The sequence below is a fragment of the Lepisma saccharinum genome, chromosome 21 (assembly GCF_977018435.1).
Source record: "Lepisma saccharinum chromosome 21, izLepSacc3.1, whole genome shotgun sequence".
Classification (NCBI taxonomy): Eukaryota; Metazoa; Arthropoda; class Insecta; order Zygentoma; family Lepismatidae; genus Lepisma; species Lepisma saccharinum.
The window spans coordinates 19,630,736-19,649,110 of record NC_139249.1 but is presented as its reverse complement, the minus strand read 5'-3'; the positions used below and the strand labels follow the sequence as shown (position 1 = coordinate 19,649,110).

At 37.3% G+C, this 18,375-nt stretch overlaps 1 protein-coding gene across 1 annotated transcript in view; it reads left to right on the top strand.

Annotated features, from left to right (window-relative positions):
* Klp61F (Kinesin-like protein at 61F) overlaps positions 1 to 18,154 on the top strand; it is a 110,199-nt gene extending 92,045 nt beyond the window's left edge. The window contains exons 12-19 of the mRNA XM_083142460.1: positions 263 to 448; positions 4,685 to 4,852; positions 7,745 to 8,005; positions 10,079 to 10,258; positions 10,528 to 10,750; positions 14,375 to 14,502; positions 15,729 to 15,866; positions 17,698 to 18,154. Coding sequence (XP_082998586.1) covers positions 263 to 448; positions 4,685 to 4,852; positions 7,745 to 8,005; positions 10,079 to 10,258; positions 10,528 to 10,750; positions 14,375 to 14,502; positions 15,729 to 15,866; positions 17,698 to 17,826 — 1,413 coding nt within the window. The 3' untranslated portion in view covers positions 17,827 to 18,154. The remainder of the gene's footprint in view (positions 1 to 262; positions 449 to 4,684; positions 4,853 to 7,744; positions 8,006 to 10,078; positions 10,259 to 10,527; positions 10,751 to 14,374; positions 14,503 to 15,728; positions 15,867 to 17,697) is intronic.
* The last annotated feature ends 221 nt before the right edge of the window (positions 18,155 to 18,375 follow it).

Here is an 18,375-nt window from a genome sequence, read left to right as displayed (position 1 = left end):
CTGAAAATTATCATTTTCAAGCCTGGAAAAGGTAATAGAATTTTGTTTTTATCAAATTGTAGACATCCTACTACATGCTATTTATAGAAACATTTGACTGAAATGTCTGTATTGCCCAGTAGCTATGAACCTAGCCATCCCAACTACATACACACTTTCTACGTTGATACATTATTCATTCTCAGAGCTAGATAGGTCTGTAAGTGACAGTTACAATATTGCCAGTATAAACGTCTAATACAAGTGTGGATTGTTTTCGCAGGTGGGCACAATGCAGCAGTGGATACAGCACCATCTTCATTCCGCACGAACGAACTGTGATGTTCAGGTTGACAACTTGCACAACTTCCTCACAGACTCCTTCATGCCTTCTGCCCAGAACATCGAGCATCTCATTCAGATTGATAAAATGGAAGTCCAGACTTTGGAGAAGCAAATGACCGAGGAGGTATGTAACCGTAAAGCCTAACCATAGCTTGAGCCTGCATTGTTAGTTCAGAATCTCATGGTAAAGAAATTTCAGAATTCATTTTATAAATTTACTGAAATCAAAGATTGCCGTTGTTCGAAATTTGACCTTCACTCTATGTAGAATGAGATAAATGTATACAATAACACTTAGTTTGTGATAAGTCCTATTGGTTTTTCAAATGGGCAGCTGTGCACGAATCTCGTTTGTGAGAATAGTGTGTGTTGATATTAGTCAGTTTCCAATCTCTCATTGGAGTTTTCAGGAGATACAAAGAGTTTTTTGTAGGACCTAGCGTCTGTTTGGTTTATCATGTAGGAGTTGCTATTTAACGTAGAATTACTTGGAATAAAAAGCATATGCATATTCTCCTTAAAGGTTCGTGTATCCACTTTTTGCAGATACCAAGTAATAGTTATTTTTAGGGCCTCCCCAATGGCACGGTGGAAGCTTCGTTGCCTTGTAATCAAGGGGTCCCTGGTTCGATACCCGGTGGAGACCCATAGTAGGTCCAGTCCCGATTAGCCTTACTGTGCTTAAAGTGGACTTAAAACACCTAATCAATCAATCAATAGTTATTTTTAGTGGTTTTTATTTTTCATGCGACATTTTGTCCTGGTTTCCCAGAACTTTTTCAAGCTCTCTTGCCGGACTGTTTGGCCGAGCGATTAGCACATCGCGCCGTGACGCCAAGGGTCCCAGGTTCGAATCCCGCTTGGGCTTGGTTGTTTGTGAATGTCCATTCATCAATTTCATCACTCATCCCCATCTTCGCAAATTAGCCCAGAGGCACAAAACGCGAAGTAAAATAAACTAAATCAATCAATCAATCAATCAATTTTTCAAGCTCTTTCTCTCCCTGTCTCTCTCTCCCTGTCTCTCTCTCCCTGTCTCTCTCTCCCTGTCTCTCTCTCCCTGTCTCTCTCTCCCTGTCTCTCTCTCCCTGTCTCTCTCTCCCTGTCTCTCTCTCCCTGTCTCTCTCTCCCTGTCTCTCTCTCCCTGTCTCTCTCTCTCTCCTCTCTCTCTCTCTGTCTCTCTCTCTCTCCTCTCTCTCTCTGTCTCTCTCTCTCCTCTCTCTCTCTGTCTCTCTCTCTCTCTCTCTCTCACTCTCTCTCTCTCTCTCTCACTCTCTCTCACTCAACACCTTACATGGCTAGTTACACTCCACTCTACTTCTGGAAAAAAAGAAAACACGAAAAATAACTGTATTATATTATTTGGTATCATTGGAATAAAAGGTTATCAATTTGTCTTGTTTAAAGTTTTATTCCAGGTTTCTGTGGTATACATCAGGCACCACCCAATATAGCTTGTACGTCAAAACCTATTGACTATATTGAAGTTTAACTTCAAACCTTATTCTGGTTTTGAAGTGCCCTCCATGGTTTGCACCATTACCTGCTCCATTACAAAGCACATAGTCGACTACGCCGACACAAACTTAGAGCAATATATTCATGGGCAAAGTGACACCAGAAGTAACACACAAAAAATGAACTTTTTTTCAGAAATCACATGTTCTGCAGTAATTAGTATATGACAGATCATAAGTTCTCAAGTCGAAAATGTTGTATATAGAAAAATAAACACGCTGTACAAATTACAACTTTCCCAGCAATGTGTAAAAAGCCACAGTGGCAATCATGCTGTATGAATTATAACTTTGACAGCGATGTAAAGAAAAGCCATATTGGCAATCGCATTGTATAAAATAGAGGAATGGGAGTGTGGAGATATTGGGTGGCTTAGCTGAATGGAAGCCGTGGTTGTAAGTTTTTGCGATGCATGTCAATCGGATTGTTTTCAAATAAATTTCAAGCATGTTTGCATGTGAAAATTAATAAAAACCTGGAATTACTAACCCCAGACTTTTGCATGAGTAAGCGTATGTGGTTTGAGCCTGAAAGGTAAAAATCCCAGTAAGGAAGTTGGTCCCCTGCGATTCTCCAGTTGCCAGAAGTGCTACGAGAATTGGTAGGCGGTCACAAGTAAATTATATAAATAAAATTAATATCATTTGCAATTTATTCGAAATAATATTTGTTTAAAAATGCAGAATATTTCAACAAAACTTCCACATATTAATATTAATATGTCTTTTAAGTATACAGGGGCTGCTGGAAAAGTTTCTGCAATCAATATGAAAAAAGACGTGAAATTCTGGGAATGGCTTTATTGTTTTTCAAAGTATTCACCCTTAAGATTGATACACTTTTGCATGCGCTCAAACCAATTTTGAAAGCATTTTTTCCACTCTGAAGCTGATACCTCAGAAACCACTTTTCGGAATGTGTCAACAGCTGCTTCAGGCAACACAAATCGCTCACCACGCATCTAATTTTTCATGTGTGGGAACAAAAAGAAGTCGTTAGGTGATAAATCAGGTGAGTACGGACAATGAGTCATTAATTCGACATTTTTACTGGACAAAAAAATCAACAGTTTGATGTGCTGAGTGGGAACTGGCATTGTCGTGGTGGTGAAGAATAATGCGACTATTTGGGTTTGTTTTACGCAATTCATTGATGACCTCTGGCAAACAAATTGTTGTATACCACTCAGCATTTACAGTCCTTCGATCTTCTAAAGCTATTGTTGCCACATGTCAGGTATAACCGAATAAACAAGCAATAATTTGCTTGGCAGCACTCCTCGAACGAACAACTTTTGTTGGTTTCGGCTCACTTTGAAACACCGAAAAAGTGGATTGTTGTTTAGTTTCGGGTTCGTATGAATAGATCCAAGTTTCGTCCCCTGTAACGATGTACACCAAATTTGACTTGCCTCAGTTGAATTTTTTGAGCATTTCTTTACACAAATTTACAAGAGCCTGTTTTTGAGCTTCGGTCAAGTTGTTTGGGATCCAATGGCTTGAAAGTTTCCGTACTTTCAGATGACCATGCAACATCGTATGTATTGCTTTCATGTCAATGTTCAAGAAGGTTTGAATCTCATGGTATGTCACATGCCGATCTCTCTCTATCATTTCACGCACAGCATCAACATTACTGATAACAACAGACGTGGATGGACGACCTTCATGAAATTCATCACTGAGAAATGTGCGACCATGCTGGAATTCGGAAAGCCAATTGTACACAGTCTTATTGGATGGTGCTTCATCCCCAAAAGCCAAATGAAGTCGCTCGATGCATTGTTTTGGTGTTAAACTACATTTGACATCATAAAAAAATCATTGCCCGAAAGTGTTCACAAGAAATTTCAATTTCTCACACGAAACTAGTTCTTCAAACTGCTGTGAAAAATAAATGAATAGGCTTAAACAATCAAAGATAATTTAAACATAAAGAGATCTATTCTTCCGATTTTTATAATAGCGGAACACTAGCGCCACTGTTGGTGTAGTTTGTAGAAACTTTTCCAGCAGCCCTCGATTTTACATTCTTCAGGAGACCTAGGCAAAAAAGCTTACAATGCGAAATAATAGAAAATCTGGGACATTTTATGTTGTTTTTTTTTTGAGACCATGAAGATTGATTTGTTAAAATGTGGAATCTGGGAAGGTAAAATCTGTGTCTACTTTGTGTGTCAAGTGAATAGTGCAATAGGGGCATTCCACGAAATGTGCCTACTCCATGTAAATAATAAAATTAATCAAGCTGGAAATTATTGTGTTTAGTTGCATTGAGGCTGAAATGTTTGTGAATGCATATAAATTGCATATTTCACCAACAAAAATTATTAGCATCTGCTTCAGACAAATGAGGTCAAACTTTGCTAACTTTGCTACATTTTTGAAGCATCACACAGGTAACACATTCTCGTTAATGCTTTCCATGCATTCAGTCAATGTCGTCATACTGAAGTTTGCAGACACCACAAGGTACTTCATAATTCTATGAAATCAGTTCATTTTTAATATTTTAATTCAATCGCATATCTAGAACCTTATATTTTATGTTTGAATGTCACAAGTGTGATACTGGAATGCTCCAGTGATTTTTTATGCCAGACTGTCTAGCCACATTACTACTAGAAGTCAGGGCAGAGAACACATCTAATAAGAGAGCACAACATCATAAATTGTACAGCATTCTCTGTGTTGAAATCTTGCAATGGTTGTCCATAAGTAACATAATTAACTTTGATTGTAAGAACCAAGTTATATTTCTTTAAATGTTGGTTATTATCTGTGTAAATTAGTACATAATTATTGTATATGAAATTATTAACCTTTCTTGTTTTTAATTGTAGCTTCAGCGCCAGCTAGAACTGATCAAAACTTCAGTTGCCGAGCAGAAAATTGCCCTGAACAGTCTTCTTGAGATCCATCAGAATTTCAATAAGCAACAGTGGGAGGAGATTGAGAAGACTCGTGACATAGGACGTGGTCTCCGTCAGCAGTCAGAAGCTAATACAAAGGTTGTTATAATTATTCCCTATAGTAGTCTAAATTCTAGGTTAATTTCGTTAAGTAGAAAGAAAGTGTATATTGTTGAGATGGGACATACACGGTGTGTGTACAAAGTTTATAGACTGGCTCAATTAGAAGTGTAAATATTGGAGCCTTGCCATAAGCCTGGGTTAGTCTTCGATGTACATTCCTCCGAAGTCCACACACTTAGTGACATGGCTGTATAATTGCTAGATGCCCCTGCGGATACCTTATTTTGGGATCATGTTTAGGTGCCTTGTCACGGCTTCTTCAATTTCTAAAATGGTGTGGCCCTTCAGGTGGAATTTCAATTTGGGGAATAAGAAGTCGTCAGTCAGTGTAAAGTCTGGTGAATATGGTGGGTGGTTTAACACAATCACTTGTTTCTGTGCCAAGAACTGTTGGGCAATAATTGTCTTGTAGCTTCGCACATTGCTGTGCTGCAGGAACCAAGCACCGGATTCAACCAGCTCTGGTCTCGCTCGTCATAATCTCTTTAGCAAGCACTCTAAAATGGATCTACACACAGCTGCAATCATCATCAGTACCTATGCCCAGTTTTCATTCAGTTTTTGTAGAAATTTTTCAACATTATTGCCAGTTCGTCTGGTGGAGGGACGACCCTCACTGGGACCATCCATCACATCTTCATCACCACCATGGAATAGACGATGCCAAATAAAAACATTGGAATGACAAAAGGGTTCATTGCCGTAAGCAGTTTTCAGCATTTCAACGGTTTCTGAAGTAGTTTTACCGAGTTTTGCACAAAACTTAATCGCCACTCTTTGTTCAGTTTTCAAATCCATGACGAGGATACAAAACACTGCACTAGTTTAAAGGCTGTAACTCAATCAATATTGAACCAGATGAGACACCAATTTCACTACACACACACACACACACACACATTACATGTGACACTATTGCCACATTGCAGCATTTATCTTGTTAATATGTTGCTAGTCTAAAAACTTAGTAGACATACTGTGTATTCATCGGTACTCTGTCTTCATGGCATGGTGCAAAGCACGGGGGAGCAGTTTACTTTTTTACTTTACTTTACTCTGTCAGAATCTGCTGATACAATATCATCTAATGGACTCCTCGATTGCTAGAAACATGTGTGTCTTTTTTCGGACAGAAACAGGAAATGTGAAATAACATGTAATATTAAGTTTTCATGGTTTTGAAGGTATGAGTTATCTTTTTGTACCATGTTTTGCCACAAAATGATGTAAAATGAACTTGAAAATGTGAAAAGAAAACTCTTAAACACAAAATTTAGTTTAACACTTTCTGAAATCTTAATTGTCCTGTTATTTATGCAAAAACACGAAAAATTTATTAATCCTACTGCAAAAGTTTGAGAAGCAAAATTGGACTCCTTTACACAAATAAAAATATTCAGATAACTACATAAAAGTGTGATAAGAAGGAAAATGTTATTTTGTTTAAGATACATAGTTTTTAAATCAAATTTAAGATTATATTCACCCCTTTAACATCAATATGCCATTTTATATCAGTCCCAATTTCAATATCCAGTGATCAGACCTAATTAAACTGTAGGTCCAGTTCTGATTAACCTCTCTGTGCATAAAGTGGGTTTAAAAGAAAACTCAAAAATGAAACTACTTATTGGTTGATAAATTATCAATGCTATCACTGAATATACTTTTAATAATGGTATAAGTCCCTATTTTGGTTTTGTAAATTAAACATGGAGTTCGTTTTCTAAATAGTACCCATTAACATCATCTGGTTACGTATATTAAAGAGATGAATGAACCATGAACTATTTGAATTTTACATTAAATCAATAGAATATTAGTTATCTGTATTAAAATATTTGTATAACTATCTGAAAAAAATCTTACTGGTCCACCCCTAGTATGTTGTAAGTTCAAAGTTTTTCTATTTGAGTGCATATGTACAAAAGGTTTTGCACAATCCACTGTAACTATTTTATTATTTACACTAGGCAATGAAGTTTCATGTGAACAACCTTTGGTCTTTTATGTAAAAGTTGATTATACAAATTTAGTTTCTGTACTTACCGGTGAGGCATAATGGTCAATGGATAATGAAGTAGACAGCCAATGGTCTGTGATAGAATTCCTTTACAAGACCGGAGACGACTCAGCCACAACAATTCGGAAAAAAGCTGCTTCATGTGTATGGAGATCAGACTTTGGATGATGGATCCAGAGAGCATAACTCAGTTGATGGAATGACATCATCATGGTTCTCCAGGAAGAAGAAACAAAGATTCATCAGATGAACCGAAAAAATAATGGCAACCTTTTTTGGAGATCAACGTGGTGTATGTAATCTTCATAGACTTCTTGGAACGTGGGTCAACAATTAACAAGGAGTGGTATTGTTTGTCATTGAATAAACTGAGATGCGCAGTCAGGACCAAGAGACCAGAGCTCCAAGGTAAGGACATCAAACTGCACCACGATAATGTGAGGCCTCACTCAGCTATGATGACGCTGCAGAAAATAAGAAGGAAGGGAAGGGAAGTGGCCCCTCAGCCCCCTCCCCTACAGTTCAGATTTTGCCTGCTAAAATTTTCCTGAGTTTTACCAAAGTACCTTCTTCTTAGCATGGAAAGAACACTACCGCAGATGTGTCGCAGCAGAGGAGGTTTACATTGAACGACATGGTTATGTACCCGAAGGAGCAAAGTATGTTCACATGAAACCTCATTGCCCTAGTGTAAATAAGAAAGAAGTTACAGTGGATTGAGCAAAACTTTTTGACCACCCTTCGTATGTAAAATATATATGACCAGAGTAGTTGGTACATGTGAATGTGGTCTTCAGATAAGTTTGTGTAGTATGTAAAAGTAATAAAGTTATTTTCTTTCGCAGAGATTTGTATCGACATTAGAGAATGTGAGAGATAACGTGAATGGTCTCATCACTGAACTCCTCAACGAATTTGAGAAAACCAACAGCAGCATCTCGGATCAAGACACTGCTCTGTGCAGGATTCGTGACAGTTCCTCGGAAATGGTTCGTTCCACTATTAAAGGGTTGAACACTCAAGTGAACAGGGAAGATGAACTCAAGCACCACTATGCGAGTCAGAATGATGCTGTGGTGGAGGACATGAAAGGCTTCTTCGAAAGGGTAAATGCACCTCTTACCCTCTTTTCCACAATATTTTCACATTTGTTTTTTCTTTTCTTAAAGCACCATGTAATCTGACATTACAACTAAAAATACTTATTTTTATGTAGTAAGTGCAGAATTTAGGCTAGTTTGTCATAAGTAGTTCTGGCCAAGCTTATGGTTTAATCCTCTGTTAGGCACTTGCAGTACCAGTGTCTCCCATCAATATTCATTGTGAGATTGCAACATTGTGAACTATACTGCACATGGATGCTTCGTGTAGCTGAGCATTCTTTCTTTATCTTTGCTAGGCTGTGTTGTTCTGTTGCACTTCTGCCAAGGGTCCCGGGTTTGAATCCCGGTCGGGCTTGGTTGTTTGTGAATGTCCATTCATCAATTTCATCACTCATCCCCATCTTCGCAAATTAGCCAAGAGGCACAAAACGCTAAGTAAAATAAACTAAATCAAATCAAAAAAAAATTCTGTTGCACTTCTGAGCTACGTAATATTCTAAAGTTAATGTTAGTTGCATGCTTGGGGGACTAAATACGTAACAAGAGAAATATCAAAGTGAGAAAGACAGAACACAGCAGATTCAGGTGTTATAAGAAGTAATGAAAGTGACAAAGTGAACATGACACTGCTTCAGTTATTACATATTTAGGCACAAGTCTTCCAAGCATGCAACTTACATTAGCTTTATAATATTACATGCAGCAGAAAATTGCAGCTAGTCTTATAAGGTCAAAAACAGAATGTTCAGCTTGCATGCGCAGTGTAATTCATGATGTGTAACAGGTGTAAAACACATTTTATTTTCTATCCACTGTAAGAATGAAGTTAGTATAAACAAAATCACATGACTTCTGATAAATTGGCACCTTTCCTGTGTGTTAATGCTGGTGTTATTTCCCCATGAATATATTTGTCCTAGCTTTGCAGCTTATAATATAAGGTCTCACAATTTAAATGTAGCAGCTTCGTTGAGTCCTGCACATCTGCTATGAAATCAGTGGACAGATTAAGATTAACTGGGGACAGTGTGTTCAGAATTTCAGTGTTACTATTTGCCTATAACATGTTAATTTGCTTCTATTTTTTAAGTGTTTTTAATACAGGATCCAGCAATGTACAGTGAAACCCCTATTTTGATTGTCCGAACATAGCAAAACATTATAGAACTTATCTCGGTTTTACATTTTCCTGTATTTTGAGTTTTGTGACCTTGGTCCCCTAAGAAACGTAAAATCGAGCTTCCACTGTACATCTATCACTTTCGAAGGTTGGTGTTTCCTTCTGCCCCGCAGTTGGGATGACATCCAGCATGCTAGGTAAAAGCACAAATGATGCAATTTTTGTAGCAATGGATCTTTGGACCCCTAAACACCCTGCTTTTGTGGTAGAGGCATATTTTAAAAGTAATGTATGGTACACACTGACTGCCTGTCATTTCTTTCTCTGGGGGAACCTCAAGAGCAGAGTTTTTGAACACCTAGAGACCCTAAAGACAAGAATAAGGGAAGAAGTCCAGCTTAGTTCCACCTGCAATGCTGGTGTCTGTAATGGATAATTTTGTCTGCCGACTCCGTGAGTGCTATCTACCTGATTTAATTTTCAAAAAATATGGCTAAGTGAACAGTGTTGTGTTATCGTTAGAGGCATGCATATTTCATTTTTAATGAAAACATGAAATGTGAAATAACACATTGTAAGGTGAGAGATGCATTTTCCTACCCTGTTTTGTCACGAAATGATTCAAAACTAACTGAAAAATGAGAAATGGACTCTTAAACATGAAATTTAGAGTTTATTTACAGACATGAATTATCCTGTGAGTTATGCAATTCACGGAAAATTGATTAATCCTGCTGCAAATGTTTTAGCAGAAAAAATGGACCCCTTTATACAGGAATAAACTTAATACTCTGGTAAAACAGATTTTACATTTTTCTGCATAATACACGTAATCCTCATAATTTCATAGGTAACGTGGTTTTAAATAAGGAAGTAGCTCGCTTTCTGTTAAGGATTTTGTAATTCACATTTTCATATGTGAGAAGGTAATTGAAGAATTTTGAACATATTTGCAGTCGAAAGAGAGAGTTCAAAACATGGACAAGTACAGAGATGATGTTGTCACAGGCGTGCATGGTGTTATTTCAACTGGGGAAACTGCTTGGCAACATCATTACAGCTGGATAGAAGACGAATTGAGGAAACGTTCGGAAGGTCTGCATGCAGAACACCAAGATCAAGTTAAGAACACTCAGGTTAGTATTGATCAGTTCTTATGTGATATTGATTTTCTCTATTTTTCTAGTATGTACTGCTTCAGTACTAGATGAACTTTGGCTTTGGGATTTTTTTTTCCTGGCTACATTTCTGCCTATGCAGAAGCTTTTGGCATGCAAATGTTCTTTATTTTTATAGCAGTGAAGTTATCGATCCACAAAATAATCATAAAATAAAACTTCCTGCCCATTTTCAGTCTGACTGCAAATTCCAATATTCTTCATTCTTTTTTCTTTATTTTCTTTAGTCTCTGTTCAATGTGCTTCATGCATCAGCTGAATCTCACGAAGCTGTATTGGAAGGACAGAAAGCAGACTTTGGGTCATTTGTCAAACAGCACCAAGACAAGCTGGAATCACAGTGCTCCATTGTCTCAGATTGGTCTCAAACAATGACAACAGAATTCAGAAGGCGAGATGAGGACTTGGATAAATACCTGTATGAAGATTTAAAGAAAGATGTGCCAACAGGTGTGTACTAAGTGTGTAATTGTAAGATTATATATATCTCAGGTTGATAGCTCAACCAAAATTGCTAGTAGACGGAGAAACTGAATTGGTTACTCAGCTCTTGTAAGTAACCAGCTGACTGCATTTATTTTATTTCTTAGGAAAATATTAGGGATGGGCCGATATGAAATTTTGGCCGATACCGATATAAAATTTACCGATCCGATATAAAATTAGAAATTGTCATTGAAGAACCTGAAATGTTCATTGATCTCCTTAAGAAATGTGTGTTTCAGGGTGACTGCAGTGCAAAAGAAGTTGAATATTTACACAATTACTTTTTTAGAAAGTAGGGCATCGAGATTATCCATAAAAATTACAACAAAGTGGCAGAAGTTTGCACTAAATTATGAGATATTTTCGATATATCGGATTGGTAAAATAATCTGTAAATTTACCGATACACCATGCCTATATCTGCCGATAGAGTACCGATTAATCGGTCCCATCCCTAGAAAATATTCTGCATTTTCAGACTTATAAAGTGGGTGCCTGGAGGAAACTCTGGGAGGGTGGGGGGGTAAAGGTGGCCAGGCGAATGGCACTGATTACATCACCCCCACCTTCGGCCCTGATCAAGAAAGTGTGGTGCAAAGCACAAGAGCACTTTACTTTTACTGGACAAATCTAGGGTATTTGAATTACCGTATATATTAGGGTGGATCAAATGAAAACTAAACAGTGGATGTATTGGGTTATATTTATGTATGTGTGTGGCAACAACCCTGTGTAGAGGTAGAGCGGAAGGTAAGGAAGGAAACCCCTACTGCATAATGGACTCGCCCTAGATAGTCATGCGTGAGCAGGTGATATGGTTAGGCAGTCGGCAGCAGTACCATCCAAAAAGGCAAGAAGGCAGGCAGGCAGTCAGGGCTTCACCTGCGACAGCGGAATGTTTTCCAGCAAAGAAGAGCAACGGGGTGTGTTATTCATGTTTTAGTGGCAGAAGTTTGCGAAGTGCAGCGGCAAATGAAGGCAGTCTATGGAGAACATTCTCTGTCAGTACCTTCCACCGTTTGCATGCAGCAATCAAGGCCAAACTGCCCAGCCTGTTGTTCGCTGGAGTGGTTTTGATGCATGACAACGCACGGCCACATACGTCAGCTGTTACAAAGAACACGTTGGTGACGTTTGGGTGGACAGTGTTTGAACACCCACCATATAGCCCTGATCTGTCACCATGTGACTACCGTATCTTTGGTCCATTGAAAAAGGCATTAAAGGGTCGGCGTTTCCACTCTGACAATATAGTCATGTTCAATGTTTCTCAACTGGTTCCTCAGTTAAAGGAGTTCTACGAGCAGGGTATTCACCACTTGGTGAAACAGTGGGACAAGTGCTTGTGTAACTTTGGAGATTATGTTTGAAATAAACCTTGTTGATTTCTTTCTGTGGCTCCTGTTCAGTTTTGATTTGATCCACCCTCATTCATGTGTATAATGCACTCTGCATTTTGATGGGGAAAAGCGACAAATAGTTATTTCGTATAAATGTGCAGTACAATTCAGGTTCAACAAATGGCTTTCTTAGTTCTAGGTTGTAAAGCTGTTGCTATGCCGATCAAGAGCAAATGCCATCAGACCTAATGTAGCCAGACAATGCTGGCTGAGCAACAGAATGTGTTTTACACACCACCTTCCCCCTAGTTTAGCATCCCAAAGCTTTCACTTCTGTAACGACCTTGTTAATTCTGTAGTAAAAGAAAGTGAGATCAAATTACGTTATGGATTTGCATAGCTCAGGAAGTTATTTTCTATTACTCTCTCGCCTGATAAAAACAAGTATTAAAGTGTGACGCAAACACCCCTCCTTTCCCCCGACCTCTAGAAAAGACTGAAAACTCCAAATGAGAATCAGGCTGCAATACATAAGTACTCACACTGTGCATGTCACACTTTCACATTTTTATACTTTAGTACAATCATTTGTTTAGTTTACCTGTAATTATTGTCATTAATTCTTAATTTACCTTGTACTGCATGGTATTGATTGCATGCAGTATTCAGGGCCAAGCATGTGACATTTTCTGCTACCAATAAAGCTTGTACCAGTGTACAGCCTAAACTGTGCACGATACGTTGAAAATTCAAGCACTTTAGATTGAAAGTTGCCTATTTACAACAACTTTCCCCTCTTTCCATTTGTCGCTACATGCACTAATAACTGAGTTACCTATGGGACCGAACTTTTGAATCACCCTGTATTTGTAACTGCAAATTGAAACAATCCTATTCATATACGTTAATTCAATCAATATTGTATATCATTTCTGTTACACTTATACTTTTGAATATTAAGAATTTGTCTATCATAATATTTTATCATACATTACCTATCCTACTCTACCCTACCCTAAATCTAACATAACTCCGGATCCCATTTTCTAATTTTGTGCAGTTATTGAGTAATAGAGTATGTATGACATATAAGTTTTTGAAAAAAAATAATTAAAAGACCCATTTTTGAGAGAATATTTACCAAAGTTTTCTTTACACCAACTTCAATTGTATTTTTACTCTGACACAGATATGCAGTTTCCCGTATGAAAGAGCTAAAGACCTTCACAACACCGTCCGAATTACATCTATAGATGCCCTGATTGCAGAAATATTGAAATTTAAAATTAACAAGATTTTGGGAAAAAATGGTGAAAATTTCATAGTTTTTCAACACTGTAATTTCGGAAACTCAAAAGATATTGATCTGCAACTTTGCATATTCTCCTATCTCAGGTGGCCCTTCCAGTATGCAAAATTTCAAATGAATGTAAAAATTTTTGGTTGAGGACCTTGTTGATTTCACATGGAATGACCCATATGTATATTTTGTATATTATCAATCAGTGGTCAGAAGTACTGTGCTACTGTAGCGATCTACAAAATTCTTGTAGCAAAAATTTCGCTACAGGTACATTTCTTCTCGGCATTTTGCGGTAAATTTTGAATGTAGCAACAGGGCCAAAAAAATTTGACATTAACGCTTACTTTTGTAGAACATTTATAATGACAAAATCTATTACTCAGAAAATCTGGTTATCCATCATGTTCATGACAATTATCATCCTTGAAAGAGTAAGTGAGAGATATTTTTCACTTAAAATACTGCCTTCATATCAGTCGATTAAAAACTGAAATATTTATTCTGAAGAAAAATATGTTGATACATAAACAAATAATCGTGCCAAATTTTATTTGTGAATAGTTGTAATCATTAATTTTTGCAACATCCTAATTGCAATACTCTGATATATAATTTGAATTGATATGCAGCTTAGATAGGTGCATTATTCTCAAACCCTATAGTAAAAATAAATAAATGAAGTAACACTGCTATCAACATTATCGAATAACTGGAATCATGATAATAAATAACAATCTATTTTCCACTAAGTACAACTGTCACACTAGGGTCTTCTGCTGAATATCCGCAAGGTGGTTTTAAGTTGTTGTTTTTTTTATGCAGAAGTAGGGAGTAGTTAACAGGAGTAGCGTAACGAGCTACTTTTTGGTAAATCTAGCATTCTGATCACTTATCAACAATATGGAGTTATTCAAAAACACTTACTTTATTAATTTTTATTTTTAGGCCACACTCCTCAGAGAAGGGAGTTCTCATACCCAAGAAACCTTGCTGCCACATCTCCTCATGATAGGATTCTACAGAGATTCCGGTCAAGGTTTGCAGTTTCAGATTCTTCACCACAGAATGATGGGGTACGTATTGCTCTTAAGGTAACAAATGTAATGCAGTACTATTGCAGGCTGTCTACCAGTCAAGAATGTCAAGAAATCAACAGGTAGGTCAAGGAAATTATGCTTGCTATTTTCTCACAGTCTACTGAATTTACATTGTTATACAGGGTCCGTTCTGAAAGTATCCGAACTGTCTGCAGCGTGGCGCGAGAATCGGTCGAGGGTAAAGGAAAGCTGCGCCAGGTGGCAGTGGGGACCTTAACCTTCAAAACAAGGCCTCGCTCAGTTGCCTGCGAGCAGTGGTTGAGGTGCAATCGCTCGTGTTGTCTACATGGAAAAAACGTCGCGTCAATTTGCAGTTGGTGGATTTGGTGAAAATGGAGCGCACTTTAGAATAGTGCTATGCTGTGAAATTTTGGGTTAAATTGAAAAAATACTTTAACCATGCTACGGGAGGCTTACGACCCCAAAAGCAAGAGACAAAGTTCAGAATGGCACACCCCCGCGTCCCCTCGTCAAAAGAAGGCTCGGATGTCAAAATCAAAGATGAAAACAATGCTCCTTGTCTTTTTCGACGCGAAGGGGGTCGTGCACAAAGAGTTTGTACCTGCTGGGACCACCGTGAATGCAGCTTACTACAAAACAGTGCTTCAGCGTCTCCGACAGGTGGGTGCTTCAACACGACAATGTGCCGGCTCACACAGCGCTGTTGGTAGGTGAGGTTTTGGCCAACGTACGCGTGGCAACGCTGCCTCATCCCCCTTACAGCCTGGACTTGGCACCAGCCGACTTCTTTTTGTTTCCCAAGGTCAAAAGGGTGCTCAAGGGGAAGCATTTTGCGTCAATTGAAGAGGTTCAAGCTGCCACGGCCGCAGCATTAAAGAGGGTGTCAGTTAAGAACTTCCAGGACTGCTGTGAACAGTGGAAAAGTCGCTATACTCGCTGTATTGAGGCTAAAGGTGCCTACATTGAAGAATGACAGCAGTTGTAATTGTCATCAATAAATTATTTGCAAATAAATAAGTTCGGATACTTTCAGAACGGACTCTGTATACCTGAACTGGGTTTTGATAAAATTAAACATTTGGAAATCTGAAATTTTATTGACTTGTGGTTAAGATTTGATCACCGTTTCTTATGAATTACATTCTTGTATACGTGAAGCTTTGTTAAAATATTAAATATAGTAAATATAACATGTGGTCTTAAATAATGCGAGTTAATAAATTGTTCTCTTATCTCAACAGACGTCTTCAGACTCAAGTGAGGGGGATCTTTCAAATTCATTGCTGATGCGTAGTCACCTGAAACCACATTCAGGCATTCCAAGGGCTGCATCTGTTGGTGACATCCCACACTACTATGATAATGATCAAGGTTCAGATGTAAGTGCCTGCTTATTCAATCCATCTTTAATTTGTCTCCTGTGACAATTCCCGAGCCAACATTTTATTTCCCAATAAGGTCTCAAAAGTCATTCCCCTCAGTATATTTTACCCAGAGAAGTTGATTAGGTACATTTGAAATTCTTATACAATTAACAGTTTTCGTAGATTACTATATCCCATAACATTTGTGACTTATGTTTGTAGATGTATTTCTAGTGTGAGTAAGTGAAATGACAAATGTAAACTCCGCACCTTAAATTAAATATATATATACCGTTCAATTTTGGATACATTGGCATCACACAGACTCTTTATATTGTAAATACATTTCTGTGTGTTTTGAGAGGTGGTAATTTGTAAGGTTGTATAGAGAAAACATCTGCTTGTACCTTGAATTTTTTGAAAGTTCACCTTGAAAACCGGGAATTATATGCACTTGAATTTTATCACGGTACTATAGTGGCCAGCCTGACAATGAACCTAACGAGTCTTTTACAAATTCGAAGGTACCAAGTAAAAAGCAACCTGGATATGAGAAACCATGTATGGGACAAATTAATCATTATTGGCCAATATGAGCATATTGATGTATTGGTTTATTAGTAAAATTTCAGTTATCTACCAGTCCTATACATCTATAAGTAGCCTGTAATTTAGTACAAAATTATAAAATTTTTATTACTTTTTAAAAATTATTTTCATGTCCTGGTTTTGTACAGTATGTCAGTAGCATATTCTCCGATGTAAACAGACTTTTTTCGTATAGATAGAAATTGCCGGAAAATGAAGTTGTCAGACTTCTGTTTTTGTTTTACTTGCATACATGCACTGGTGTTTTAGTTATACAGGGTGTCTCATAAGTAATAGCGCAAACTGACACAGGTGAAAGTACACGATAATAGAAGCAAAAAAGCCTCTGTAAACATGGGTTCGCAAACGATTTGTTTTCAAGATAATTGTGAATGTGTGGTTACAAGCTGCCACTGACCTCATTGTTTGTAAACATCGTCCTAGTTGCTAAATTCTAATAATGTGTGCGAATGTGTGGTTACAAGCCGTCACTGATTGCATTTTGTAAACACAGAGTGCTTTACTCCTTGCACGTTCAGAGTTTTGCTCTTTGTTTACAAAACAGAACATTTCCGAGAGGTGAACTCAAACAGGATGGATACAATCAGTATAGATAATTGTACATGCTTGTGACCAATTCCAAAATGAACCGGGGGTGTTTGAAAGCATTTTACCAACTAGGAAGAATTTACAAGGCGCCACTGACTTCATTGTTTGTAATCACACATTCGCGATTATCTCAAACGGCTCGTTTGCAGACCCATGTTTACAGAGACTTTTTTGCTTCTATTATCGTATACTTTCACCTGTGTCCGTTTGCGCTATTACTTTTGAGACACCTTGTATATCTAATTAATATAGAACAAATATATACTATAAATAAGAATTGTTGTGGTAAATCAGGCATGCAACTTCTCTTTTCATAGGTAAAACCAAACCTGTTTTAAATAAATTGGTTACATTTATTAATTAAGGAGATAATGAGCCCTTCATGTTCTTCAAGGAACATTTACAACTTTGTATCAGATCAGTAGATTATTGTCTTTTGGTTAATTTTACATTGATAGTGACGAAATTTCTTAACGGACCATCCCTACTAGACATTTTCATGTGATAATTAGTTGCATGTAATTTTAAACCATTGAAATATCCTAGTTTTAGTAGTCGCAAGGATGTCAAAATTTTATGTTACATTCATACTTTTTCTTATTTATTTAATCTAAATTGATATTAATTGATTTTGTTTGCCCCTTGCAAGGAGGACAAGGAGAACAAAGGTGGGCAACAGATGACGTTAAAGAGGAAACCAAAAGAATTCAAGCAACCACAGAAGATACCATCATTGAAAAGATCTTTCTCGAAGCCAACATTGAGAATGGTTAATTGAACTGTACATGCTTGAATGTGACTGTTTATATGTGCATTTATATTACCTTATGGAACAGTGGGTGTGACAAAATGGCTGTATATGTCATTTTACCCAGTATTACGTTCTTCATATTCAGGAAGAAAGCAAACTGAATAAAATTTTAGTAGTGTATCCATCCAAGCATCTTTTATCAAAAATATTAATGTATCTGTAGCATGTTCTTTCTTTATTTTTATAATGTACAATGTGCCTTCTAGATGTCTTTAGTGTAAGGTTTTATAAATTTTTAGTTATAAGCAAACTGTAATAAAGAAGTTTTAATGTGTAATAAAAATATTAATTTCTAATTAAAGTATGCATTTAGGAATTTTATTCATAATTGGGAAAAGACACGCTGTAGTATATAAATATGGAGAAACTAGTAGTCACTTTATCTGTGAAACTGTTTTTTGTTCTTTGGCACACCAAGCAACAGTACAGCGAGTTCCAATGAGGATGGTGGCAGTTGGCACTGAAATTAATAGAACAAAGAAGAAAAAACAGTTTTGCGGATAAAGTGAGTACTAG